Source organism: Rhinichthys klamathensis, unplaced genomic scaffold, assembly GCF_029890125.1.
Source record: "Rhinichthys klamathensis goyatoka isolate OS25496 unplaced genomic scaffold, OSU_Roscu_1.1 h1tg000183l_1, whole genome shotgun sequence".
Classification (NCBI taxonomy): Eukaryota; Metazoa; Chordata; class Actinopteri; order Cypriniformes; family Leuciscidae; genus Rhinichthys; species Rhinichthys klamathensis.
In genome coordinates this window covers 1030199-1057762 of record NW_026606711.1, presented here as the reverse complement: position 1 = coordinate 1057762, position 27564 = coordinate 1030199, and the positions used below count along the sequence as shown (strand labels likewise).

Here is a 27564-nt window from a genome sequence, read left to right as displayed (position 1 = left end):
ACTCGTCCGTCTCTCCCTCCTGACCTCCTCCCGGTTTTTGAGCTGCTGAACAACTTCTCCCGTGAAACCCGCTCAAATATAGCCATACAGATCCTGGCACACACATGAGGCATGGCAGCTCTCTTCGGGAAGATCCAGATCGGCATTTATGTGGAGATCAAGCGCAGTGATGGTGAGTCACACCCAGCAGCCGCTCGTTTATCAGGCTGAGATGCAGTTTGTCGGAGCATCATCTTTGTTTAACCCGGTAAAGCCGTTAAACACAAGACAGCTGGTGCAAACGACGGGAGAGGATCGATACAGACCAATGCATACATATCCAATACCTTTCCGTCCTTGGCACGCCGTTGTATTGCATGTTTTTGGGATGCATGCTCCTGCTAACCCGTTAGCGAATTTACTAATTCTACTATGGCGGAGGCTTGACTCATAATTATTTATGAAGTCCTCCTGGCGTTGCTTGGTAACCGTTTTAGAGCGTCTAGGCGCAGAATCTACTTAAGCCACAACGTCAACAGAACGCTGACAGGCGCTTACTTGCTAATGTGTGCCGTTCAGCCAATCAGATACGCGCACTGGGTAAACGTCACGTTACGTAATTAATATTCATAAGCCAAGCCTTCGCCATAGTACGTTCGTAAATTCGCAGTCTCTTTGCATCCTCCCTGTGAGGAAGACGCCCAGAGACATCGCCTGCAAAACTCGTTTTTGTACTGCTGTTTTAGTTTATTATTATTATTTAGTTTATTGTCATTCCTATAATGTACAAGTGCAGCCATTTTTTCCTCTCTTTAATGTACATAAAATAAAGCATTAACCTTTGCTTAAATGTTATAGCTGGTCAGTAGTCCGTCCATAGTAAAGTTGTGTGGAAAGCAAGTGTGAACCCTACAATTTGGTTGTTAGTTAAGTTTATTCTACAACTTCTATCTTCCTGAAGTCTATTTATTCAGTAGTTTTTCAAGTAATCATGTATAATGTGTAATGGTCATTATCACAAAGCAAACTGACTATACTTATATTCCTTTCATAACTTGTGCCCATTACTTCTCTCTCTCTCTCTCTCTCTCTCTCTCTCTCTCTCTCTCTCTCTCTCTCTCTCTCTCTCTCTCTCTCTCTCTCTCTCTCTCTATATATATATATATATATATATATATATTGTGTGTGTGTCATGTATTTACAAACTTTTATGTTAGATGCAATTAATCGTGAATAATCGCTTTGACAGCACTAGTTTGTAGTGTTATCACCAGGATGCAGATCTTTGCTGTAAACCATTGTTTTGTTATCTATTTCAGGCAGAATACACCAGGCCATGGTTACGTCACTGAATGAGGACAATGAAAGTGTGACGGTGGAGTGGATTGAAAACGGAGACACAAAAGGCAAAGAGGTGAATTTCTGATATTCATATTTAATATGTCCATCATGTTGGCATAATGCACTAAAGACAAAAGCTTGAATGATTCCAGCAGAGTCACCATTCTTGCTTTCATGAGCCTTATGTTTTTATGATGACTGTAGTTGTACATCTCTCATACACACAGAATCACAGATATAATATTGATGTGTCAGGATCAATGGAGATTTATTCTAAAGCAGCTTTTGTATCTCTGCCTTAAATAGCTTCCAGGTTTATCATGTGAATTAATTTGTGCATAAAATACAAAGACAGGGCTTTTATCCTTCACATGTTGCTCTTTCATAACTCAGGAGAATTAATAGAGGTTAAGGCCCGGTTTCATAGACAGGGCTTAGTTTAAGCCAGGATTAGACCTTAGTTCAATTAGGACATTTAAGTAGCTTTTATAAACATGCCTTATGAAAAACATTACTGATGTGCATCTTGAGACAAAACAATGGCACTGACATATTTTAAGATATATCAGTGCACGTTACTTTAGTCTGGGACTAGCTTAAGCCTCGTCTGAAACTGAAACAAAATGATCTCCCTTTAAAATCAGGAGAAAATTGTGTTTCTAACTCACTTTTGGCATGTCTGGATGAGTTTAAGAGCAGGATGGCTTGCAATTTGGTTTAGTTAAACCACAGAAAAACAGATTATGATGCCGGTCAGAAGATGCTATATTGTTACTCATTTAGGTCCACGGTCAGCCTATTGTCATGACCAAATAAGGAATTGTGTTCGAACTAGAACTGAAATTCGACAAACAGATCAACGCTGTGTTAAGAGTTGTTTTTTCCAGATCAGGTCTACTGCTTAAAAAAAACCATTCTGTCGATAAAAGATTTAGAGAAGGTTATTAATGCCTTTATTTGGTCTCGTTTGGATTACTGTTTTGTTCTATATGTGGGGTCCTGTCTAAAGGTCGACTGATAGTGGATTTTACCGATAACGATAACTAGATAGGACCACGCTGGCTGATAACCGATTAATCAACCATGGTTCGTTTTAAAATAGATACTGAATGAAAACAAACATAACACATAAAATAGTGCTGAACATTATTATAAAAATTTAAAAACAGTATACTGAACCATGAAACTTTATTTGCTTCTATTTTAGAACACTTGGTTATCTAATCAAAATAACAAAATATGTATTACAGTGACAATAAAAAAAGAACTGAAATCGAACGCATTTCTGATTTGTTTATTTTTCTGTCGGCTGCATGAAGGTACAGTTTGCTTTCTCATGTCTCTAGCTTTAAATATGCAACTTCGCTGCATAACGAACGCATAAAGGGGACCAGCTGGATATAAACTAATGCAAATGGATGGGAACAATCGTGACATTAAACATTTGGGACGGACTTTTTAACCGCTTGAGGTACTACTAATGTTAGCGTCCTCTCAGCCTCGACGGCAAACATACTGCTCTTATTCACTAATGCAGTATCTAGGCAAGAAACTCATTACTTTTTTTAATGAAATTAAAACATTGTAGGATAGTGTCTTCTATAACATACCGTTTCATTGTTTATCTGCATCTGAAATGTCCCGCACTGTGCAGTGCGCAGCCTCACGTGTCAAAACAAACTCCACGAGGCGTCAGTGATAGTTTTTATTTCTCCTCTAGAGTCCGCTCTCGTACTGTACAGCAGCTCCGGCAACTGACGCAACCCAGAAAAAATATCTGTATGGATTTTTGCCGACAACTGTTTGCTGGAACTATTTCTGTTATCGGCAAAAATCCATACCGATATTTTTCTGATAAATACCGATAAATCAGTCGACATCTAGTCCTGTTAGACCATTATTTCATGCTTACAGTTAGTTCAAAACATGGTGGCCAGGCTGCTTGAGAGTGCTTACAAAGAGTGATCATATCTCTCCTATTTTGTCCTCGCTCAGGTCGCTGCCAATCGACTAAGGGTGTCACGATTTCGATATTAAATCGGAATCGATCGAAATTAATTCAATGGTATCGAAATCGAAATAAAAAATGGTATCGTCGATACTGCCACGCCCCATGTCGCGTCCGTGATGGAAAGTTCGGATCGTTTTACAGACTCTATTGTTCAATCTCGTTCATCAAAATTAACTAAACTTTTTTTCTAGTCATTTCAGGGGCTTTAAATGTTATACTATTAACATGCAAATTCCCCGAACATTAAGAAGATGTACATAATGAATGCAGTGAAAAATAATTTACACTACAGGGAACAAATAATTACTTTACCTTCCGAGTCTTTTGTTCATTTGTCGCATGACAGAGGCAATTTGAACAGATCGTTTATGATGAATGACTCATTCATGATGAACGACTCATCACGGTGCGGAAAACAAAACACCTGTTGAAAGGCTGCGACTGCGAGTCCTCTATGACACATCATGGCAACTGCAGATATCGAAGACCCATCAACGGAACTTGAACACCCTCCTGCTTCTCTGAAGTCGCCGGTGTGGAGGTATTTTGGATTTGCAGTGCGGTAGGTTGACAACGTTCGCGTTGTCGACAAAAAAGCCACAGTTTGCAAGCTCTGCTATGTGCGTGTACCATATATAAATACGGAGAAAGACATTCAAAGCTTCATTCTAAAACCCCAATAGAAGCCTTAATAAAAATATTGTTACATTTATGATGTTACTTGTTTTTGTTATATTTTAAATTTGGCAATGGTGTAGTGTACATTGTGAACAAATTTATATTGCATAATGCATAAACGTGTAGTCTGAAAATTGCATAGCAATCTGCGCTTTAATTATTATTATTATTTTTAAATCGAGAATCGAATCGAATCGTGACCTGAGAATCGAAAACTTAATCGAATCGAGGATTTGGAGAATCGTGACACCCCTACAATCGACAGCAGGATACAATATAAAGTATTTAAAGCAGTGCATGGAATGGCTCCTGCTTATGTGTCTGAGCTTATTATTTTTTTAGCCAAACATCTAGGTCTTTAGATCAACTAGCAAGTTGCTTCTTACTATCCCTCAAACACATCTAAAACTTCAAGGGGATCAGGCCTTTGCTGCTGCGGGTTCGAGGCTTTAGAGTGGTCTGCCGTATATAGAGCGGTCACATTCATAAACGCATTTAAAGCTAGTGTTGAAAACTACTTCTTGTCATTAGCCTTTAAGGAGTTAGGCTAGTATGGGAATGTTTTTGTTGATCCCCTTTTTAGGTCTTGTTTTGTGGTAATGTATACAGTATTTGAATTGTTGATTGTAGGTTACAGCACTTTGGTCTGCATGTAGGGATGGCTCGATACCACAGTTTTGGCTTCAGTACAGTACCACAATCTAATACCGTAGTATCGATATTAAAACGATACCATACAGGTATTAGGCTACGCATAATTTTACTCATTCTCGAAATTTCCGCAAATGTTTATTAGCAAATTAATCAACACAGATTATCACATCAAATCAGTAATTTGAAAACTTTCTTGTGAGAAGTAATTTCAGAAATGGTCTACTCTGCGTCTCCCCTCTCTCTCTTAAAATGAGCAAATTAAAGTCATCGCGCCTGCACTGTAAATACGAGCTGCGCGTGCGATAGCTACAACTCTTTTTCGCTTGTTTCGGGACAGCTGACGGAAATCACTTTACCACGTCTTTTTAAACCTTGCCAATTTAAACATCCAAAAGAATATGTATAATTCAGGTAGCCTACGTTGGAGCTCTTTTAGAGATGGTTTTCTTTCATACCAACAGCAACAGCGCACACACAACCCGCCTGAAAAGAGCTCGCGCATTCCAAATTGACCCTTCGCAGGGAGTTTGATTGACAGGCGATCTGACCAATCATAATCCACCGAATCCGCCAGTTAGATTAACGTTTGAGGATTTGAACTTGAAAAACGAAGTGTAACTTACTGACGTCTTTCCGTGGTTAAAATAACATTCCTTCTTATGTTCATTCACGTTTATTTGATGCTATAGAACTGGTAAGTCCCGCCCCTTCCGCTTACCCCGCTGGACCTCTAGGTTGAAAAATCGTCAATGCAAGTGAATGAGAGAAAATAAATATTTTCTAATCCCGTTTGAATTTTGCGATGAATGTGAACATATGTTGTCTGTGAATTTTTTATATAATTTCTCATGTAAAGAATTCTACAATTTAGCGGGTAGAATTTTCATACGGTTAGACTTTGTGTGAGAGCACTTTGTGGACTACAACTCTTCGCTGCTTTCGACGCGTTTGATATACGTCACCACCACTAGCACACGGATCCCGCTAAACATGCCTTTGTTTGAATGGTGACATTTGGGTACAAAACACACAGGCATCTCGATCTAATTCCTTAGATTATCGCACCGTGATTTGTGGAGGGAAAATGTGTTATGCGGTGACACAATTCAAACGGGATCAGAAAATAATTATTTTCTCTCATTCACTTGCATTGACGCTTTTTCAACCTAGAGGTCCACTTGGAGTTTTACGGATGGGCGGGACTTACCAGCTCTATAAATTAACTAGAAGGAAGAGATGATCGGTTCACGAGCAGCTTTAAATGAGGCGATACAGCGATCGGTCAGACACATTAAAGAGCCACAAAACTGTATTTATTGTTTAAATTTCTTAAAAAAATGACCAAATTTGAAAGTTGAGACTTTGTTTCATATCAAAAGTAACCTGGTCTGTCCCATAGACATAATAAATACATAGACGCCCTATTGTCCGCTTTGGAACGTTGCTGCGATACGTCAACGGGTCCGCCATTTTGCGGAGGGCAAGACTGCACTGTAATCAAATGTAAGTAAACGGGGGAGCTGCGTTTTTTCTGGATAAAAACAAACTGTTTTTACATTTATCAACCGATTTCAGTGGTTTGTATGTGGTGTACAAAAGGTTCCATCTCTAGTTATTTAAAATCTCGATAGTTAGACTTGTAAAATATTTTTTTTTAATAAAGAATGGTCAAAGGTCAGGCTTGTCATGTATCTGGCTTTTTATTCTTGGATAAGAATGGTGAAGACCCCCATACTGAGATATAATTTAAGTTTTCTTATTGTGGAAAAAGCATTTTCTGTGATTGACCAGATTTTAGCATTAACAAAGATAACTGATGGATCCTTTATAATAATAGGTTATGGTACAACTACAGTGCAATGCAAATAGTATAACATAAAGTGAGAAGTAATAGTAAATAGTTTAGTCAATAAAATAAACAAATAGTATACAGCAAATAAAATAGTAATGATTAGTATAATTATATAATATCATAAGAACAATAATACAATCATAAAAATATTGATAATAGCATAGTTTATTAATAATACTATAATAATAGCAATAGAATAAGAAATCTCAATTACAGAATATACACAATAAAAAATAAGTTAAATAGTGACTTTAATATTTAACTCTTTTTGTTAAATTTCAGTTTTATTGATCAGTAATAGCCAGGGGCGATTCTAGGATTTTTTCAACTGGGGGGCACAAGAGGGGCCACAATTATTACAGAGGGGCCATTCTTATGTTGTGTATTTATGTAGAACTGTAGATATCCAAATCATTTCAAGTTAAGTAAGCTTTAAAATCAGCAATAAACAGTGATACCCTATTATCTTTTAATAGCAGTTATTCACTGCTCAAAATCAAAACAATAAAATGCAATTTATATTAACTTTTCACTTTACAAAAGTGAAACAAAAACTGTAATAAATAAAATAATCCAATGTATTAGTGTACAACTCACAAATAATAATAGAACAGCCTTATTTATATAAATGCATAATTATATTAATAATTCATATAATAAATACACAATTAATGAATTCATATAACTGTAATAAAATTGTAATAAATCTTTTTTAAATCCTTGATTATGCGGCGATGGAATATGCATGATATTTATGCAATTTTATGTGATGAAATTGCGGGAACTTGCAAAAACTGCGGTTTGATGAAAAAGAGAGAAAAAGTGATTCCCTAACACCCTGTTCTCACTAGGCTACTATCTTAATGTAAAGAGCTATTTCTTATTACTTCCTATGATAAGCAAGCATACTACATCACAGAAAGTGCTGGAATATTTCATTTTGTTTTATTTCAGACCTTAAAAAACACATGGCTCAAACTTACAAAACATTGATGAGTCAAACAAGTTCTGTAGCTTTACAAAAGGAATATGCTACAACTTCTGTAAAAATTAATAAATAAAATATGAAAAAATGTTTCCTGTTTTACAGCTTTTCAATGATGTTCATGTCGCGTAATTACGTCACTTCATAACGTTCCCATGGCAACAGGGGGAAATGGCTGCTCTTGTGTGAAGTAAACGCAACATTTTTTAACTTTCTGCTATGTGACTTTCTTTTTTGCAACAAAAATGCGGGGATTATGAAATCATACAAGCCCGGCATATTTTGCGTAGAAATCGGCAATTTATACGGCAAAAGTGCGGCGTATTTGAAAAAATGCCCCCGCATAAATGACTTTGGCTGATTATGCATTGAATCATGCGATCGCATAATCGCGTTTTTCTGGAGGGACTGAAAGGTGATTTTCATAATAATAAATTCTAGATGGAATAGCAATTGGCATTTTACAGCACCCTATGCCAATTTTGGGAACATGCCATGATAGCTTACAGCAACCTATTTTTGTGAATTCATACTCGAAATAAAAAAATATTGCAGGACTTGGGACTTTCAGACAACTGTGAACATCTATACTTTATTTTTATGAAATAAAGATATTTTATGATATTTACAATATTTCAGTTAAACTGCACTTGAACAATAACTTTTATCTTACTTCTTAACAGTTGGACAAAACAAAGTGTTCAATGAGTAGTAACGTTATACAGATTACATCTAGCCAGTAATTTTATACAACAGACATTTTATAAAAAATATATTAATAAAACCTAAATCAATGTATTCGGTATTGGACATCAATTTAACATTGACATTAGATGTTGAATTTACATTGAATTTTGGTCACCCGACGTCGCAACTAAAATTTAACCAAATATCAACGTCTTATGACGTTGTGTGCCTGCTGGGAATAATCTGTTATGTCTCATTTAACAGACGCTTTTATCCAAAGCAACAAGTAAGAGAGCATTTAACACACACTCGACACAATCCGGCGCGACGAGGTCCATACGGGTTCTGTTGTCTTACACGTTACTGCGTTACAGTAGGTTAAATCATAACAAGGAAACTTTACGTGTGATTCATGTCATCGCGACATACTGTAACAGATTATACTTACAGTGTGTGTCAAAAAAATTATGTAATCGTCCTCTGCTTTTTTTCTGGGGTGCATGCATGGAATAGATTAGACGGCCAAACAGAATAGATTAGACGGCCAAACAAACTGCAACTAAACGAACACGAAAATTCGCAAGAGCAACAAGAGATTTGAAGCACATGGCAGACGCGCCCAATAGATGCTTCGCGCTGTGATTGGCTGAATGTTAGTTCACTCAAGTCTAAGTAACAAATCAGAGAACACGGGCGGAAATATTGGCGCTGGGTCAAAAAAAATGAAAAAGAAATAGAAAAAGCGATAGCTCGCTATTCTTGGTCCTCGTTGAGAAGCATCGCGACGCGGAATCATGAATTATTCTACTACAAACTGAAAGATTATGATTTGAATTTTTGAATGACAGACAAGTAGAAGGGTGGGGGCACACCGGGGGGCCAATCAGTTTTCAGGAGGGGCCAGTGCCCCCATGGCCCCTCCCCTGTCTACGCCACTGGTAATAGCCATTATAACAGAAGTAGCTTCAGTCAAACCAGAGACTATTTATATAGAGACATGCCACTTACTCAATCCTCAATACAACTATATAGGGAAAACCCGTAACGCCAAAGATGGCGGTTGTATGCACATGTCCCGCCCCTCCCGCTGGAAAGCCAATCGTCTGCCTTTAACAGTCAAGCCGGGAAACATTTAAGCCTATCGTCTGGTTCCACTGACGCATGCGCACAGTTGAGGTTTGCGACAGTGGAAAATACGTTACTGTTTGAAAAGGCGGCAGATTTGATATGCAGTGTATGTGTGCGTTGTGTAGATATCAGACATCCCCAAGTGTCTACCGCATATTTATAGGGGCTCCCTGATGCCCAAAATTAGTTCAAATCTCCCGGAAACTAGAGCGAGCGAGCGAGAGCTCACACATACTGTGTTTCAAACCGTGCAGCGCGCGCACGTCAGAGGGAGAGAACCCTTGCGCATGCGTAGTAAAGTATAACCTGTGGGGGAAAAGGCGTTTTAAATCTTATTTTGGGGCAAAGTCATCAAACTTTTTCAGCGATTTTTATCATATTTTACTGCTGTTTCTATACATGCAGTTTTTATGTCCCGGTGACCAGTGAAAGTGCAGTTCTGACTCTCTGCCCATTCATTTAGATAGGAGCCTGGTCTTGTTAGTCCGAAATAGCTGCCCGGAGGCGTTGCCAAGATGGCGGCCGAGTGGCACGACTTGCCTAAAAGGACTTTGGTCAAACATACAGCAGGATACAATGTTAAAATAGCCTAAATATAAAGTTATGAAACTTCACTTTGCCCTCAGCCAAAACGATTTGCCAGGGAACCATTTATAGATTAATGAGACCAAAGATCGCCCGTTAGATATACACAAGACGAATTATATCTCATGTTTAACCACTAGACTACAGACATCCGAGTCAGCGGCAAAACTTCAAAAGCACTGGCCGAGGTACGGCTGTTCCAGGCGGGGTAGACGAGCGCTGAGCGCATCTTACAACTCCGAAAACGTCAGATCAAATTTTTAAATAGGCGCTATCTTTATAAACAAACCACATATTTGAGCTTTAAACAACTACATTGTCGACTGAAAAACTATTAAAACTACATTTCGTGACACAATAACAGTAGTATTTTTAAATGTATCCTCTGAACGTTACTATTACTAATTAAATCATGACCAAATAAAACCCAAAACAAACGTTCATTCTTGCTTGTGAAAGGTAATTCCTCGAAAGCTATTTTCCATTGAGTGGCGATGTGTACAGCCCCAAACAGCGCACAAAACAGGCATTTTTCTCAATTCCCGGTATGAGAGGTATGGGAAAGTTGCCATCCCCAACATGGCGGCGCCGTTGACGTACGCTCCAGCGGCCAATAGGGGGTCTATGTATTTATTTTGTCTATGGTCTGTCCTGTCTGTCAGCGCGTTGTCAGTGTCCTCGCTGCTCCGCGATGTATTTTTCACGTCGTGAGAGCGGCGTAGCTTTGTCGAACATAGCAACAGTAACTAAAGGGGGCGGGTCTTTGCGAACGGTCAATTGAGTTGTTTTTCCTCTAACAGTCAAAAATACACACAAAATTGTCAAAAATGTCCGTCTTGGTGAGTATTTACATAAACACAGTCGGTGATGTCTTACGTGAATGTAAATGGTGTAATAGTATGCGTCATCGCATGTATCGGATCTGTGACCGTGTCTGTGATGCTGCTGTCTGTCACTAAATAACTTTTGTAACTTTAATTATAAGGATTTAACTGTGTAATGTATTAACAGTGTTACTATCCAGTGTTATCTATTCTGTTAGACCTTCCTAAATGTAAGTGCTAATACTGGTTATGATGTGTCAAGCGCACGCTGTAACATCGTGTTATTTAAAACGATATGATATTATGTAACTTGTGTGCGTTGATCAGTGTTAAAAGAAAATAAATGTCTAAATTAGATCGTTTGAATGATGCACACTGTCGATCTCGTAATGTCTTATAGTCAGGATGGGCAAGTGACAGATGCTTGGCAAGGTTTGATGGTTCTTCATCAGTTTTATAATAGCAAAGTAATTCCAAATTTCACTTCTACTGCCCTCTTTATTGTTGAGTGAGATTCAACTGCTTTATCCATTTTGTTCCTCTAGTATGTTGTCACATTTGCCGGTTTCACATCTGTTTGGGTACAGCAGCATGACAAGTAGGCTACAGATATTAGCAAAACCATGATATCGTACCATTTTAAATAAAATACATGCAAGTATTTTCCCAGTACCGGTATACTGCACAACCCTACGTGCATGTGCAGTTGTAAAGTGCTTTATAAATAAAATGAATGAATAAATGAATGAAATTGTTTCATGTAACTCAACTTGATCTCAGATGTTTCTCCAATCAATCCTCATGAGAAATAAAGCTATAAAAATGAATCTGGATAGCAGTTCAGATCATTTGGTCCTAAAGGAATTGAATGAAAAATATTTGAGTTCCTGTTGAGATCTCTGACCTTTGATTGCAGGTAAATCTGAGCGCACTTCGAGATCTCTTCTGAAGCTCGTCTCTGTTAAACCCTTGTGCTGAGTTGAAAATCCTTATGAGATGTTATATTCTTTCTGTGTGAGAAAATTTAGTAAGTTTTTGTCCTATGCAATAACAGAAAATCCTCTCCGGTTCAAAATGACCGGTTAATCTAATTGCTGTCCAGGAAAAACTGTTGCGAAACTGAGATCTCATTTGTAATTTTTCTGTCCAGTGGGATGGTTTTATTTAGCAGCTTTTACAACTGTGGAGAGTCCTACAGTATGTGCTCATGTGCTGTGAGTAAAGTGCTTTTTAAAACCGGCTGCCTCATGCTCTCGTTCCCTGTGAACAGATCGATCTGGAAAGCATATTTGCACTAAATCCAGATATTGCACCTGAAGAGGAAATCCCACAAAGTCCTGAAACCCCTCCGCCACCCGTGTCGAGTGCCGTCAAAATCAACAAGATCCCCCAAAACAAGGTTGGTGTCCATTTCGCTGCACCATAATAGTCGTAACCAAGAAGAGAAATTAGTACAGCGGTGGACAGATGATTGTAGCGCACTTGGCTTTTATAACTGGATTTCCAGACAGGAGTCATAAAGTCATAAAACACTGTTTTCAGTTTTTACGTTCAAAGAAGGCTGGGTAAATTCCCGTCGTTAAACAAAGAAAATGACTAAAATAACTTGCTTTGTGTCATCCTACATTGGGAGATCACCCATAAGCTCTTGTGCATGAATAATTTAATGATAAATGCATGAATAATTATAGGAAGATGTAGTTTGTAATTATTAGTAAAGTACTTTTTTCCATTTAATAGACTGTCTAGATAACTGTCGACACAAAGCTATAATGTGGCATAAATTCACTGTGAATGATTTTATTGTGTAGATATATTTTATTTTGTAGCTAGATTGCAGACTGGACTTTTCAAAACATGTTTATTTTCTTGATTCATCTTTTGTAGAATCGCCGAACTGCAGCACCACCAAAAAATGAAACTCCTGCAAGGGATAATCGAGGTATGATGTACAAGTTATTAAAAATGTTTTTTATCATAAACTACTACTGTTACAATTTTAGTCTCAAATTGTATTCATTTTAGCAGATATTGATTTCAACAGTATGTGTTTTAACATATTGAATATGTTGCATGGGATTATAAAACACTTTGATGCTTTAAATCATTGTTACTTAAATATTATTAATAAAATATAGCATTTGATACATTTTTGAATGACCTTTTATTTATAATTTTTTTTTTGTTTTCTTTTTAATTTTAGATAAAATTGTGCTTTATTAGTTTACATTATTTTTTATATATATTTCTTAATTTATCTTTATTTTAATTTTGTTTTTGTGTAATTTTAGTATTTTATTTCAGTTAGCTGCCAAGCCAACATTTCTAATTTTCATTTTAAGTTTAAGTTTTTCATCTAATATTTAGAAAAGTATTTTTAATAACAGACAAATATATATATATATATATAATTGTGCTTACACGTTTTTCTCTTAATGGATGAGTTAAAGTGTGTAATAAAGGTAAAGCGTTCAAATCCATACTGATGTCTTTTGTACCCCTTTTTTATCACAACATCATTCCCAAATTTCTATTTGTGTTATTTCAGAGTTTTGATAACTTAACAGTGCTAAAGAAGAGTCATAAATAAGCATGTGTGTCTAAACGGTCTGGTCTTTTCGTGGTCTGTGATGATGTGATCTCCATTATTCAGTCTCTGTAGGTACGACTCGAGCGCGGCCGAGTCAACAGATCGAACCTCCTCCACCAGCGCCCACTCCGCCTCCACCGATACAACACCAAACCCTACAGCAGCAGCAGAACGGTACCACACAGAAATCAAGACTTATTCAGCAAGGATGCATTTAATCCATCAAAAGTGGCAGTAAAGACATTTATAATGTTACAAAAGATTTCGGTTTCAGATAAATGCTGTTCTTTTGAAGTTTGTATTCATTAAAGAATCCTTAATGTATCAGTTTTCACACAAATATTAAGCAGCACAACTGTTTTCAACATGGATGATAATCAGAAATGTTTCTTGAGCAGCAAATCATTATATTAGAGTGATTTCTGAAGGATCATGTGACACTGAAGACTGGAGTAATGATGCTGAAAATTCAGCTTTGATCACAGGAATAAATATCTAGTTCAGTCATGAAACTCTCTGATTGGCCTCCGCTGATCCTGCAGCCAATGAGATTGCTTGCTCAGCATTTAGATAGTCTGGTTCATTGTTTGTTGTAGTAAGCTGGTCCTCTGAAACCCTCCACCTCCCCCAGCTCCACCTGCCTCGATCTGCTGTGGGATTTATATATATATTTATGCAGCCGCATCATATCTTACATGCTCACAGCAGTGTGTCTGTGTATCTATTAGCAGAAGTAAGTCCATACTTGCTCTGTAGCAGCAATAATCAACAGCAGCAGCGTAGCAGATCTAGTCCACCAAGACCAAATACATTAACACTGCCATATTCAATAACATGCTAAAACTATTCAGAGAGTTGTCATGATTGAATTTACATAAAAAATTCAAAAAGAAAGCAATTATTTTAAATTGTAATAATATTTCTGTTTTTACTGTTTTTGATCAAATGTTGGTGAGCAGAAGAGACTTCTTTCCAAAAACACCGTCCCCAAACCTTTGAACAGTAGTGTAATTATTGTTGAGATGTTTTATGAATACCTGGGTGTGTAATCTCTGATCTGTGAGTGTATGAAGAGACTCCAGCAGTGATGGAGGAGCTGAAGGGCTCTCAGCGCCGTCACAAACGACTGTTGTCTGCCGTCACACCAAAACAAAAGCCGCATTTAGAGTTGTTGTCTCAGAGATGACCCCTCATGATGCCATTGTTGAGGGATTCACTCAAACACATTTAACACAAGCTAATCCAGACTTTGGAATTATGTCAAATAAAATGCTTATTAAAACGAGCGAATCAGGTTTAGCTGATCAAATGATAACTGTTTGTTAAACATTGATGTCTGTTTGCATTGAGTTTTCTGTGTGTGTTCAGCTCGCAGGAAGTCCAACTGTGTGAAGGAAGTGGAGAAGCTTCAGGAGAAGCGGGAGAGGAGACGATTGCAGCAGCAGGAGCTGAGAGAGAAAAGAGCGCAGGTGACAAAACACTGTTACTGTGTACTGACAAGGTTTGAAAAATGGGGAACATTATATTTATTTAAATATGTTGTGATATGTTTTATTGCCTAATGCGTATTATGATAACATTTTATTATTATATGTTTAGAAATATATTGTGTTATGTTGCTTAATGCATATTAAACTATATAAACAATTTTATTTATTATTTCCTATGAATATTGTTGGCTTGACAAATGGCTTATGTTGCTTTTTAAGACTAAAACCATTATATAAATATATATATTTTTTTTTAATTATTTAACTTGTACTAAAATAACTAAAACTGAAATAACGATATATGCATACTGAAAAAAAAATGTCTCGACTGTTGACATGACTTAACATCCCAAGAAAGTTAATATGTTCTAACTCTTATAATATTAACTGAGAGTTTTTTTATTACACAGGATGTCGAGGCCATAACCCCTAATTATGAAATAATGTGCATGATCCGAGACTTCAGAGCGAGTTTGGACTACAGACCGCTGACCACTGAAGATCTGGTGAATCATTACCACTCATTATGTCATTTAATTTCCACATGATTGCAACAGTATTGCATGGTATTATAATATGTATGTATTAATATTATGTATATTTTCTCAGATTGAGGACCACAGGATATGCGTGTGTGTGCGGACACGTCCACTGAACAAGAAAGGTGATGATGAAATCTTTTTATTCCACCATATGTTCATGCTGTGAGTGTCTAGTGCCGTTTACGATACGCCACATCATCTGTCCACTTTCAGAGCTGACCATGAAGGATCTGGACGTCATCACCATCCCCAGTAAAGACGTGGTCATGGTCCACGAGCCCAAGCAGAAAGTGGATTTAACCAGATACCTGGAGAACCAGACGTTTCGCTTCGATTACGCTTTCGACGACACCTCGACAAACGAAATGGTTTACAGGTCAGACATTTATTAGTTTACAGAGAAAGAGTGAAACTAAAAATCAAAGACAAGAGAGAGAAGAATTTGTTTTATTCAGTCTCACGCTGCACAAAATAACAAATATTAAAATATATATACATTTATTTTTTATTTTATTTGTTTATTTAACAGGGACAATACACTAAGCATTGTTACAGTAGACAACCGATGCTGTGTACATAGGGCATATAGCGTAAAGCTAGTTTGCGGCCCGTGTCCCTGGTTAGGCTTTTACATAAAATCAAAACATCCAAAATAAAAAGAAAACAAACACGATCATCACAAGGAACAAAACAAATACAAATACACACATGTATACATTTGTGTATATGTTGTACCCAAACAAATCAACAATGAATGACATATATAAAATATATAAAAATATAATTTGTTCAGTCTAGCACTGTACAATGTAACAATAGAAATATCTAGTAAAATGTATATATAAAATAAAATATTAAAGCGTATGTAAGTGTTTAAGTATATATATATTAAAATATATGTGTATAAGTATACAGTATATATTAAAAAAACAAAAATAAAAAATAAAATTTCAGTTTTGCACTGTACAAATATACATAAATAAATTCAGGCAGGTTTTGACAACGCTCTGAACCAATGGCCAAAAGCACTCTGATCCAGAAGTCACAAACCACATTCGACAACCTATAAAATCGAAATAATCTTTAAAGGTGACCTATAATTCAAAATTGAATTTACCTTGGTATAGTCAAATAACAAGAGTTCAGTGCATGGACATGACATAGAGTGAATCTCAAACTGGACTGTTTTCGCGTTCTCATTTAATTCACGTTTATGAAAAACACCCCTGAAAAACGGTCGGTTCTCCACACAATACCGACTGTGACGCAATAGTCGGGATCATTAATATGTACGCCTCCAAATATTTGCATAATGCCAGCCCTCGATGCCAGGCGGAACTGCGCAGCCGAAGCATGGCAGTTGCTCAGTGTGGATGTACACATGAACACAAAAGTAGTTTTTAGTTCCTTCATCTGAGCCTCTGAAGAAACAATGGGTTAATTTTATTTTCTCTGGAAATTTTCAAACATTTCACCGACTGTTTAATCAACTTGGGCCAATACAGAGCTGGCCTCGGATCGAGCTACCAAGCAACACTTTCTGATGAGTAATTGTTCAAGTTCAGACAGGTAATCTTTCTCTCAAAATCGTTCAATACTGTTTATGCATCAGTAAGTCAAGCCAGTGACTAAAATATCAGCTTCACATCGTTTCTTTTAGTAGGATGAAAATAATCGTATTTAAATTGTGAACAAATTATATACAGAAAGCGATCAAAGAACAATCTTTCCACACAGCGCGAGTTTATCTGGACACTTGCCGAACTCGTTATGAAATCAATGACGCACGTTACTGCACAACGAAGCTCTTACTGTATTTACATCATCGTGTTTGCATTGGTGAATTCGGGAGAGAGTTTCACATGTAATGCGTTGCTATTTCATATGCAAGCATGTCAGCCAATCACAGCAGTGGCCGCGGTTACACTGAATCCCACAGCAGACACGCCCCTTCAAACAGAGTGTTCAAATCAGAGGCTAAAAGCAGGCTAGGAAAAATGCCATTTATTTCTAAATTATGATTATTTTTTATCTAAAAAACATACTAACATTATAAGGGTAACCCAGGAAACATTATAAAATAATACAAAAAAAAACCTTTAAAGTGATTTTATAGATAAAGGTGGAAAATTATAAACATGTTGAAAAACAAAACTTTATTTGACGTCGTGTCATCTTAAATCCAATGCAGTGAAACTGCAGGGCGTGCTGCAGCCAAACATAGTTCCTGTGGCCATGTTCTCAATCAAATCTCAGCCATTTAGATAAAAAAAAAATCATGTTCTAATATTGAATGAGATCTCTGGTTCATGTGTTTCAGGTTTACCGCCCGGCCGCTGGTGGAGACCATATTTGAGAGGGGAATGGCGACCTGTTTTGCTTACGGTCAGACGGGCAGTGGGAAAACTCATGTAAGTTCTGCCCGTAAACAAAACCAGATGACATCATATTACAGGCAAAGATCCTCCCAGGGGATCGTTCCATTTGCCATTTGTCACAATCGATTTTCCCTTCATTCCAGACCATGGGAGGAGATTTTTCTGGGAAGAACCAGGACTGCTCTAAAGGGATCTACGCACTCGCTGGTATGTGTCAGACCTGATGTTATTCAATGTCAATATTGAGTTATCAATATTTTCTATTCTTTCAGCACGGGATGTTTTTCTAATGTTAAAAAAGCCAAATTACAAGAAGTTGGATCTTCAGGTGTACGCGACGTTCTTTGAAATCTACAGCGGGAAGGCAAGTTCTCTAGTCCTCATGAATAATGAATGAGCTCATTTAATATTCATAAAGTGCATTAAGTCAATTTGAACCGGCCGTGCAGGTGTTTGACCTTCTGAACAGGAAGGCGAAGCTGCGTGTGCTTGAAGACGGGAAGCAGCAGGTTCAGGTGGTCGGCCTGCAGGAGCGAGAGGTCAAGTGCACCGAGGACGTGCTCAAACTCATTGAGATGGGCAACAGCTGCAGGTGCGACCAATCGGATAGCTTCTTTCCACCGGTGGTGTTGTTAACACAGTTGTAGTCATTTTTGTATGTGGTTTTCCTCAGGACGTCTGGACAGACCTCGGCTAACGCTCATTCGTCCCGCAGTCACGCCGTGTTTCAGATTATTCTCCGCAGGAGGGGCAAAATGCACGGCAAATTCTCTCTCATCGACCTGGCGGGGAACGAGCGAGGGGCGGACACGTCGAGCGCTGACCGACAGACCCGTCTCGAGGGCGCAGAGATCAACAAAAGTCTCCTGGCGCTGAAGGTTTGTGCTTCAAGGCGTCACACACGGGGTCCAGAACTACTTGATTTCACCTTGTTTTGTCCCTAAAAAGATATTTACGAAAGCAAAGATGAGAGAGAGAAAATTTGTTTAGTCTCGCACTGTACTAAGAAACGAATATACAAATATTTTATGAAATATTTAAAAACATTAAAAATATTAGAAATACAAAATGTTTTATTTGTTCATTCTAGCACTGTATAAAGTAACAAATATAGAAATATTTTGATGAAAATATAAAAAAATAGCTAGAAAATATAAATATGAAAAATATAATTTGTACTGACACTTATAAAAATATTTTATGAAAATATATATTAGAAATGTTAGAAAAATTGAATTTGTTAAGTCCCACACTGTATAGCTAGAGTAACAAATGTAGAAATGTTTTTATAAAAAAAACAAATATTAAAATGTATAAAAAATATATACAATATATAAAAATATATAATTTGTTCAGTGGTATACTGTACAAAAAGTAACAAATATAGAAATATTTATATGTAAATGTAACACATATTAAAAATGTTAGAAATAGGATGAATGCAATTTGTTCAGTCTCTGCTACAAAGTAGCAAATATAGAAATATATTTTTATAAAAATATAATTTGTTAAGTCTCACACTGCACAAAGTAGCAAATATAAAAATATATAATATTATTTTTTTATTTATAAAAATATCAAATGTAATTCAGAACTTCTGTAATGTGACCTTTCTAAATAAAACTTCAGCAGGAAATAATGATATGCATGTGGATTTGATTTGTTCTTGAAAGTAGACTGTGTTATTTTTTTATTATAAGTTATACGTTCATTAGTGTCATGGTGGTATCCTGGTCCACTTCTGTTTGTGTGTGACAGGAATGCATCAGGGCTTTAGGTCGAAACAAACCACACACTCCGTTTAGAGCCAGTAAACTCACACAGGTCTTAAGAGATTCCTTCATCGGAGAGAACTCCAGAACATGTATGGTAAGAACACGGTCTCTATATCAATCATATATTCATTTTTAACATGTAGTGTCATTTGTGTATTAATGATTTAAACATTTTTGTGGTTGCAATAGATCGCTACAATCTCTCCTGGAATGGCATCATGTGAAAACACATTAAACACTCTGAGATACGCTAACAGGTACGTGAGACACACCACTGCAGTGACACACACACAACCCTTCACTGTGTCGAGCAACCAGATCAGTGTTGCTGAACCCTGTTTATTCAAGTCACCTGACAGTCAAATCTGGGGCTGCTCATGGAAAAATCACATATTTGACCCTTTATGTCTTTATATATACAAGAATTTTAATATTAATATGATGTTTATTAATACATGTATATTAAAAACAGTATATTATACATGTATTAATACACATTATATCAATTTCATTACATCAATTTCTTTATTTTATTTATATATAAAAAAATTATAATATGCATTTATATACTCTTTTTATTTTTATAATTTATATTGTTTATATGCATATATTTAACAAGAATATAAAAATGGAATTCAAGGGTTTAAAGAAATGTAATGTGTAAAAACATTTAACATTAAATTATATATATATATATAATACATTCTATAAAATGTTTATGTACATATTCATAAATGTATATTATGTTCATATTATTCAAATTCTTTATATGAAACAAAACTATTTATAAAAAAATATTCATAATCAAATATATTAATCATTATCTTTTTACATGGCATATTTTTGTGTTTAATGTTTGGTAGACAACTATTAACCAATGCCACTATATTTATACATATTTGTTCATAAGAATTCATAAATATAATTTAGTTTAATTGTAATGTTGTAAAAACAATAGAATACTTATATAATGACTTAAAGAAACATTGTATTTATTATATTAAATATGTATTAATAAACATAATATTCAAATTATTTTTATTTTATTTGTTAATGTTTGTAAAATTCTATATATTTTTATCATAATATATTGTATATATATATATATATATATATATATATATATATATATATATGAATTCTAACAATACATGTTTTTATATTATATTCATGTTATTAAAATGATTTAATATAAAACAATAATTTGTACATTTTTAAAATGATTAAGCAGTGGCATTCACTGCTAGAGTGTATTTCACGGAGAACTCTTTCCCACTGAATGTTTGTGTAATTCCCGTCTCTCTGTCTCACTGCCGTCTGTCATCCCGTCTTCAGAGTGAAGGAGTTTGGGATCAGCCCATCCGACATTCCCTTCTCCCAGGGGGGGGGCGGGCGCTCCGAACTCTCTCCTACCTATGAGTACGATGACTTTGCTACCTCACCCAGCAGGTCTCACCCTTTTCCAGTCTCAAGCCTGTCTCTTTCCAGACAGAGCGTCCATAAGAGTCCTGTGTTTCTAACGGTCGCTTCACTTTCAGTTCAGCGTCTACATGTGCGTCTTTCCCTTTTGGTCTGCTCTTATTTTGTCCTTTGTTTTTTGAGTCCATTTGTACCACATTTCAGGCATGTTTCAGCATTTTCTGTTGCGTTTTGAATGTTTTTTCATTGCAGCTGCACTAACATTGGTTTGTGTTTGCTTATGCCTTATAGAGCGGATGGAGTCCATCATTATCATGCTGCATGATCATGTGTCTGTAACATAAACCATTTCCATTGGTTTATTGCATTATGATGTGAATACCTCATGCTTTCATATCGTCGCTGTCGGGCGGAAACCTCATATTACCAAAACCACTACTTTTCCATATATGATCAGACACGTGCATGTGTCAGTATATTTTTAACTTTTTGCCAAAATCAAGCTCAAAGGCCAGAGAATGTCAGATGTGTGTTTGTCCGTCATCAGAACAGCTGTATCTGAGACAGTAAATGCATAGCATGAAGTTCATCAACTTACAGGTTATAAAGTTTACAGTAGCTGTGTGGCCGCTCGTTTTTCTTTCTGTCATTTGGCCAAAATCTCATGTTATTAGTGATGAAGTGCTACACACAGATTTTTTAAGACAGTACTGGCTATGATGACTATGACAAATGCTAGACTAAGACACTCTTCTCCACTCCTTAAATACATAAAACATTAGCCTATATATATTCAGTGTTTCTTGTGTAAAGAAAACTCTGCACTTACTCAAATAACCAGTTCTTTATTTACCATTGCATTGCAAACAAGCAGAGACGCTCCAAACTGTGTGCGGCACTCGATTAACCATGGAGTTGTGAGGTTTAATCACAAGCTCTTTCTAATGTTTTCGTTGGTTAAGTATTTGCAAAACCCATAGACTGATGTAAAAGCTGACCAATAGCAATGATTCATGAGAAAAATGAAAAACGTCAAAACATGGAGATGTGAGGTTTCCGGCCGACACCGCCGATATGCTGATTGTGTTGAGTTGAGCCGCTGTCTGTGACGGTAGGGTGAAGGAGCTGAGCATCGACCCCAGTGCAGTGCTGGAGGGCCGCTCCGTCGGCCAGCTGGACGTGCTGGAGGCGCAGTGGGGGGTGGGCAGCTCTCCTCAGAGAGACGACCTCAAGCTGCTCTGCGAACAGAACGTAAGAGCGCTCCACCACACACTTCAGCCCGGTCGGTGTGCATGAGAGCGTGACGTGTGTTGATGTGATGCGTGCTGTGCACAGGAAGAGGAGGTGTCCCCTCAGCTCTTCACCTTCCACGAGGTGGTGTCTCAGCTGGTGGAGATGGAGGAGCAGGTTCTGGAGGACCACCGCGCCGTGTTTCAGGTGCGCACACAGGACAGACGTTTTTACACTGCAAAAAAAAAAAACTCACTTAAAACGTCTAAATCTCTTTCAATTAAGGTATTTACCTCTGAGAAAAGCACTAAATGCTCAATTAATGCTCGTTTTCAGAGAAAATATCTCTGAATATACAGTACCGTTCAGATCTTCTGCTCACCAAAGCTGCATTTATTTTATTTAAAATAGAGTAAAACCAGGAATATTGTGACATTATTATAGTTTAAAATAACAGGTAGGTAAAATAACTAGGGGTGTAACGATACCCTCATGTCACGATTCGATACATATCACGATACGATATTATTGCGATACTCCAAGACATATGATAAAAGGTTAACAAAAAATGTACTGTTGATTAAAATGCAAAATTTTATATTACATTGTGGGTTTAAATGAATAGGCTTGGACTTGGTGCTTGTTACCCAAGGACAATGGAGACACCAGAATAAAAATATTCATGATTCTGAAGCTGAAAATACAGAATTATTTTAGACGAATATGCTTGCACTCTTTCACTGACTAGATATATTTAAAATAATGTCGGCCATCAGATATTTGGCATAATCAGGACCCACAAATATTCCCACATTGCATTATTATACATTATAATCAACATTATATATAGTAGTTTAATGTAGTACTTACACTAAAACTCTGAAAACCTGAATTTTTTCTCACAGTCATTTTTTTGGGGGGTGGGGGGGGGGACTATCCACGATACATATTGTTGCATTTTTGCATTGCGATATATTGTGACACGATATATTGTTACACCCCTAAAAATAACATTTCTATCTGAATATATTTTAAAATGTTATTTATTCCTGTGATGCAATGCTGAATTTTCAGCGTCATCACTCCAGTCTTCAGTGTCTTCACTTCAGTAGTGTGTATATATGTGTATATATAGTCAAACCAAAATTTATTCAGACACCTTCAACACATTATCACAGTTTATTCACTATAGTTTAGAAAAGGGTCATAAAATATGACAAGAACTCAGTTGATATTTCACTGGTTTTGTCCGTCCTTCTGTTAGACTCTCACACATGAGTTATGTTGAATATCTGTAAGCTGTTAAATTTAACTACACAATTAGATCATACCAATTACAAAGCAATGCTTAATTTAGTTCAGTCTGTGGTGTAAAAAGGTCGCATTAGCAATTAAATAAAATTGGGTATAATGTTATAGTTGACTTTATTTTGCTATCCTTACTTACATAAATGAACTGTAGTGTCCTGCACCCACTAGTCAAATTAAAATAGTAAAATGATATCTGGTGTCTGATTAATTTTCGGTTTGACATGTTTTTTGGTGTTCTGGAGATATTTTTCCTCAAGGCCTGATGTATTTGTGAGGGCTGCTTCAGGAGCTGGTGTTGTGTGTTGTAGGAGTCCATACGCTGGCTCGAGGATGAGAAGGTTCTTCTGGAGATGACGGAGGAAGTCGATTATGATGTGGAGTCCTTCGCCACTCAGCTCGAACAGATTCTGGATCAGAAGATTGACGTGTTAATAGAGCTCAGAGGTCAGTGGTTACAGAGGCGTCCTCCAGACCCGCATTTATACTGCAATGATAGGAGGATCCATATTACACAAATTAAAGTACACTAAATCAAAAGAATAAATGAAATGAAGTTTATTTTTGAAGCATACACTTATTTTGCATTGGGATTTTGTATGAAAATGAATTAACATTTTCTCCTAATACAGTGGGGGAAATTAGTATTTGACCCCTTGCTGATTTTGCAGGTTTGCCCACTTACAAAGAATGCAACGATCTATAATTTTAATCATATGTACATTCTAACAGTGAAAGACAGAATCCCAAAGAAAATTCCAGAAAATCGCATCATATGAATTTATAAAAATTGATAACCATCTGATGAGGAAAAACAAGTATATGACCCCCTACCAAACAGCAAGTATTCTGGCTCCTACAAGCCAGTTAGTCTTTCTTTAAGACACAGCCCCAATCCCAACCAATTATCTACATCAAATACACCTGCCTCACCTCGTTACCTGTATAAAAGACACCTGTCAACACCCAAACAACCAGCATCCAACATCACCACCATGGGCAAGACCAAAGAGCTTTCTACGGACATCAGGGACAAGATTGTTGATCTGCATAAGGCTGGGATGGGCTACAAGAGAATCGGAAAGCAACTTGGAGAGAAAAGATCAACTGTCGGTGCAGTTATCAGGAAATGGAAGAAGCACCACACCACCGCCAACCTCCCTCGGTCTGGGCCTCCACACAAGATCTCGCCTCGTGGGGTGTCCCTGATCATGCGAACGGTGAGGAATCATCCCAAAACCACAAGGGGGGAACTGATGAATCAACTGAAGGCAGCTGGGACCACAGTTACAAAAGAAACGGTTGGTAACACACTACGCCGTCATGGATTGAAATCCTGCAGCGCACGCAAGGTCCCCCTGCTCAAGAAGAAACATGTACAGGCCCGCATGAAGTTCGCCATTCACCACCTGGACGACTCAGAAGAGGCCTGGAAGAAGGTGATGTGGTCAGATGAGACCAAAATAGAACTTTTTGGCCTCAACTCGTCGTGTTTGGAGGGCAAAGAACACCGAGTACAACCCAAAGAACACCATCCCCACCGTCAAGCATGGTGGTGGCAACATCATGCTTTGGGGGTGCTTTTCAGCCAAGGGGACGGGACAACTATTGAGGGGAGGATGGACGGGGCCATGTATCGTGGAATTCTGGACCAACATCTCCTTCCCTCAGTGAGAGAGCTGAAGATGGGTCGAGGATGGGTGTTTCAGCACGACAACGACCCTAAGCACACCGCCAAAGCAACAAAAGAGTGGCTGAAGAAGAAGCACATCAAGGTTCTGGAGTGGCCTAGCCAGTCTCCAGACCTGAATCCAATTGAAAATCTTTGGAGGGAGCTTAAAATTCGAGTTGCCAGGCGACAACCTCGGAACCTGAAAGATTTGGAGGCTGTCTGCAGGGAGGAGTGGGCCAACATCCCTGCCGAAATGTGCACAAACCTTGTCACCAACTATAAAAAGCGTTTGACATCTGTGCTGGCCAATAAGGGCTTTTCTACAAAATATTTACATGCTGTTTGTCCAGGGGGTCAAATACTTGTTTTTCCTCATCAGATGGTTATCAATTTAAATAAATTCATATGATGTGATTTTCTGGAATTTTCTTTGGGATTCTGTCTTTCACTGTTAGAATGTACATATGATTAAAATTATAGATCGTTGCATTCTTTGTAAGTGGGCAAACCTGCAAAATCAGCAAGGGGTCAAATACTTATTTCCCCCACTGTATATAATGTCATTGCTATAATGTAAATTAAATTAATTCTCCATCTCTCTCTCTCTCTCTCTCTCTCTCTCTCTATATATATATATATATATATATATATATATATATATAATTTTAAATATAACATTTTCTCCCAAAAAATATCTTAATAATCTTTATTATAAAACATTGAAAACCATGCTGACATTAAAAATTGTCTATTTTAATTAAAAAAATTAAAATATAAGAAGTTATGTCAAAATGCAAAAAAAAATTATGGTCTCTCTCTCTCTCTATATATATATATATTTATAAACATTAAAATTTTTATTCTTTATGATTTATATTAATTCATCAAATTATTTATAACCATATCACTTTATATTGTATATGACATATCACTCTTTTACATTTACATTTTTTTTTTTTTTTTATATATATTGTTTATATGCATATTTTTGCACTAATGTAAAAGGTTTAATAATAAATATTCATAGGAATATTTTATATATCGTATCGTACAGTTTCTGTTGACTTTGGGCTGACATTGAGCTGCACTTTTTTTTTGTTATGTTTTGTCAGCGATTGACTCCCAGGTTACACCACACATTACTCTAGTGTCCCTTACTAAGCTGTTTTCCTTCATGTCAGATGAAATGCTTTGTCAACCTAAGTCACAGACAGTAAGTTGTGTTTCCTTTGGTCTCAGATAAAGTGAAGTCTTTCCGCTCTGCTCTTCAAGAGGAGGAACAGGCCAGTAAGCAGATAAACCCCAAACGTCCTCGAGCGCTGTAGCTCTCGTCTCAGCAACGTCTCAAACATCTGTAACCTGTACGTGACGTGACCGTTTTCTTCTCAGAAAAGCACATTTTAATTCTAGAAATCATTTCGGTTCTTACTAAAATGAATGATGGTAGAGTTTAAGGCCATGAGAGGGTGTATGTGAGATTCTCTGAGCTAATGCATGAACAAACCAGCTCTGCATCTGTGTCAAGCCTGTAAATATTTCACTGAGTCATTCATGCTTTTCAGATGTACTGTATATATACCTGCTACTTACATATCAGTTGGCCAGTTAATGAAATACAATTATGCCGTCCCAGTGGAAAAGAGAAAATGGTCTTGAGATTAGGGATGCACTGATATAGAAAATGTGACCAATTCTTTTTACGGCTGCTAACCAACATGTCATGTTTTATAAATGAAAGCACACTGGCTGTCAGTTATGAAACACAAGCATGAACATTTATTTAAATAAATGCCTGAAATTAGGCATATACACGTGGGAAAGATTGAATACTGTGCAGTAAAATTGATAATTGTACAATAATATATTGGCCGATATTGATATATTGTGCATCCCTAGTTACAGTAGAAGTTGCATGACTGCAATATGGATGATCTCTATTGAGACCTACAGGAACTGACTGATTTAATAAAACCTGTCTAGCAGCGAGACTGTTTTTTTTTTTTTTTTTGATGGCCAGTAAGAACCTTTACTGTAACAAAAAACAAATGCAGGCCTTATTGCACCAAACCTTTTCAGTGAAAAATGTCTAGATGAGCAACTATACATGTATTAGCTAATTCAGCTCAGATAAACAGTCCAGAGAAGGTCACGTGATAGACTTTTCTGATATTATTATGAAGAGGGATTTTGTTACCACAGTGTTTTGTTTACATTTTAAGAAATATGTGAAAGTAGTCATAAAATTCAGGCTACTGTCTCATTTTTTAATAATGCTATGCTAATAAGCATCAGTGTTCCCCATCAATGCTTTTGATGATTTTGTTCCCGTCTCCTTTTTTAACTGTTGTTTGTGTTAAGGGGAATCTGGATCTGTATCTGGACTCAGTGTTTCAATGTATTGCATTGCTAAAATAAAGATCCATCAGATGACGACAG

At 36.9% G+C, this 27564-nt stretch overlaps 1 protein-coding gene across 3 annotated transcripts; it reads left to right on the top strand.

Moving 5' to 3' along the window:
• LOC130094953 (kinesin-like protein KIF2A) lies at window positions 1-26706 on the top strand. 3 transcript variants are annotated; one of them, XM_056261568.1, is made up of 21 exons: window positions 1-172; window positions 1299-1393; window positions 11995-12123; window positions 12612-12666; window positions 13378-13488; window positions 14683-14783; window positions 15215-15310; window positions 15414-15468; window positions 15560-15722; window positions 17667-17757; window positions 17868-17931; window positions 17997-18088; window positions 18174-18316; window positions 18398-18602; window positions 19483-19593; window positions 19689-19756; window positions 20835-20918; window positions 22034-22169; window positions 22254-22355; window positions 23768-23903; window positions 26368-26706. In XM_056261568.1, the coding sequence occupies exons 1-21, from the start codon at window positions 112-114 to the stop codon at window positions 26451-26453; spliced, it is 2184 nt and encodes a 727-aa protein (XP_056117543.1). In that variant the 5' UTR covers window positions 1-111; the 3' UTR covers window positions 26454-26706. The 3 variants fall into 3 exon arrangements, with proteins under 3 accessions (XP_056117543.1, XP_056117542.1, XP_056117544.1); XM_056261567.1 differs by having other exon boundaries at window positions 20835-20948; XM_056261569.1 differs by lacking the exon at window positions 20835-20918.
• Window positions 26707-27564: the final 858 nt, after the last annotated feature.

Coding starts and splice junctions, on each gene's coding strand:
- LOC130094953 (XM_056261567.1), top strand. CDS start 112: ATGGCAGCTCTCTTCGGGAAGATCCAGATCGGCATTTATGTGGAGATC. Junction 14,784..15,214: donor TGAGAGAGAAAAGAGCGCAG/GTGACAAAACAC, acceptor TTTATTACACAG/GATGTCGAGGCCATAACCCC. Junction 22,170..22,253: donor AGCTGCTCTGCGAACAGAAC/GTAAGAGCGCTC, acceptor TGCTGTGCACAG/GAAGAGGAGGTGTCCCCTCA.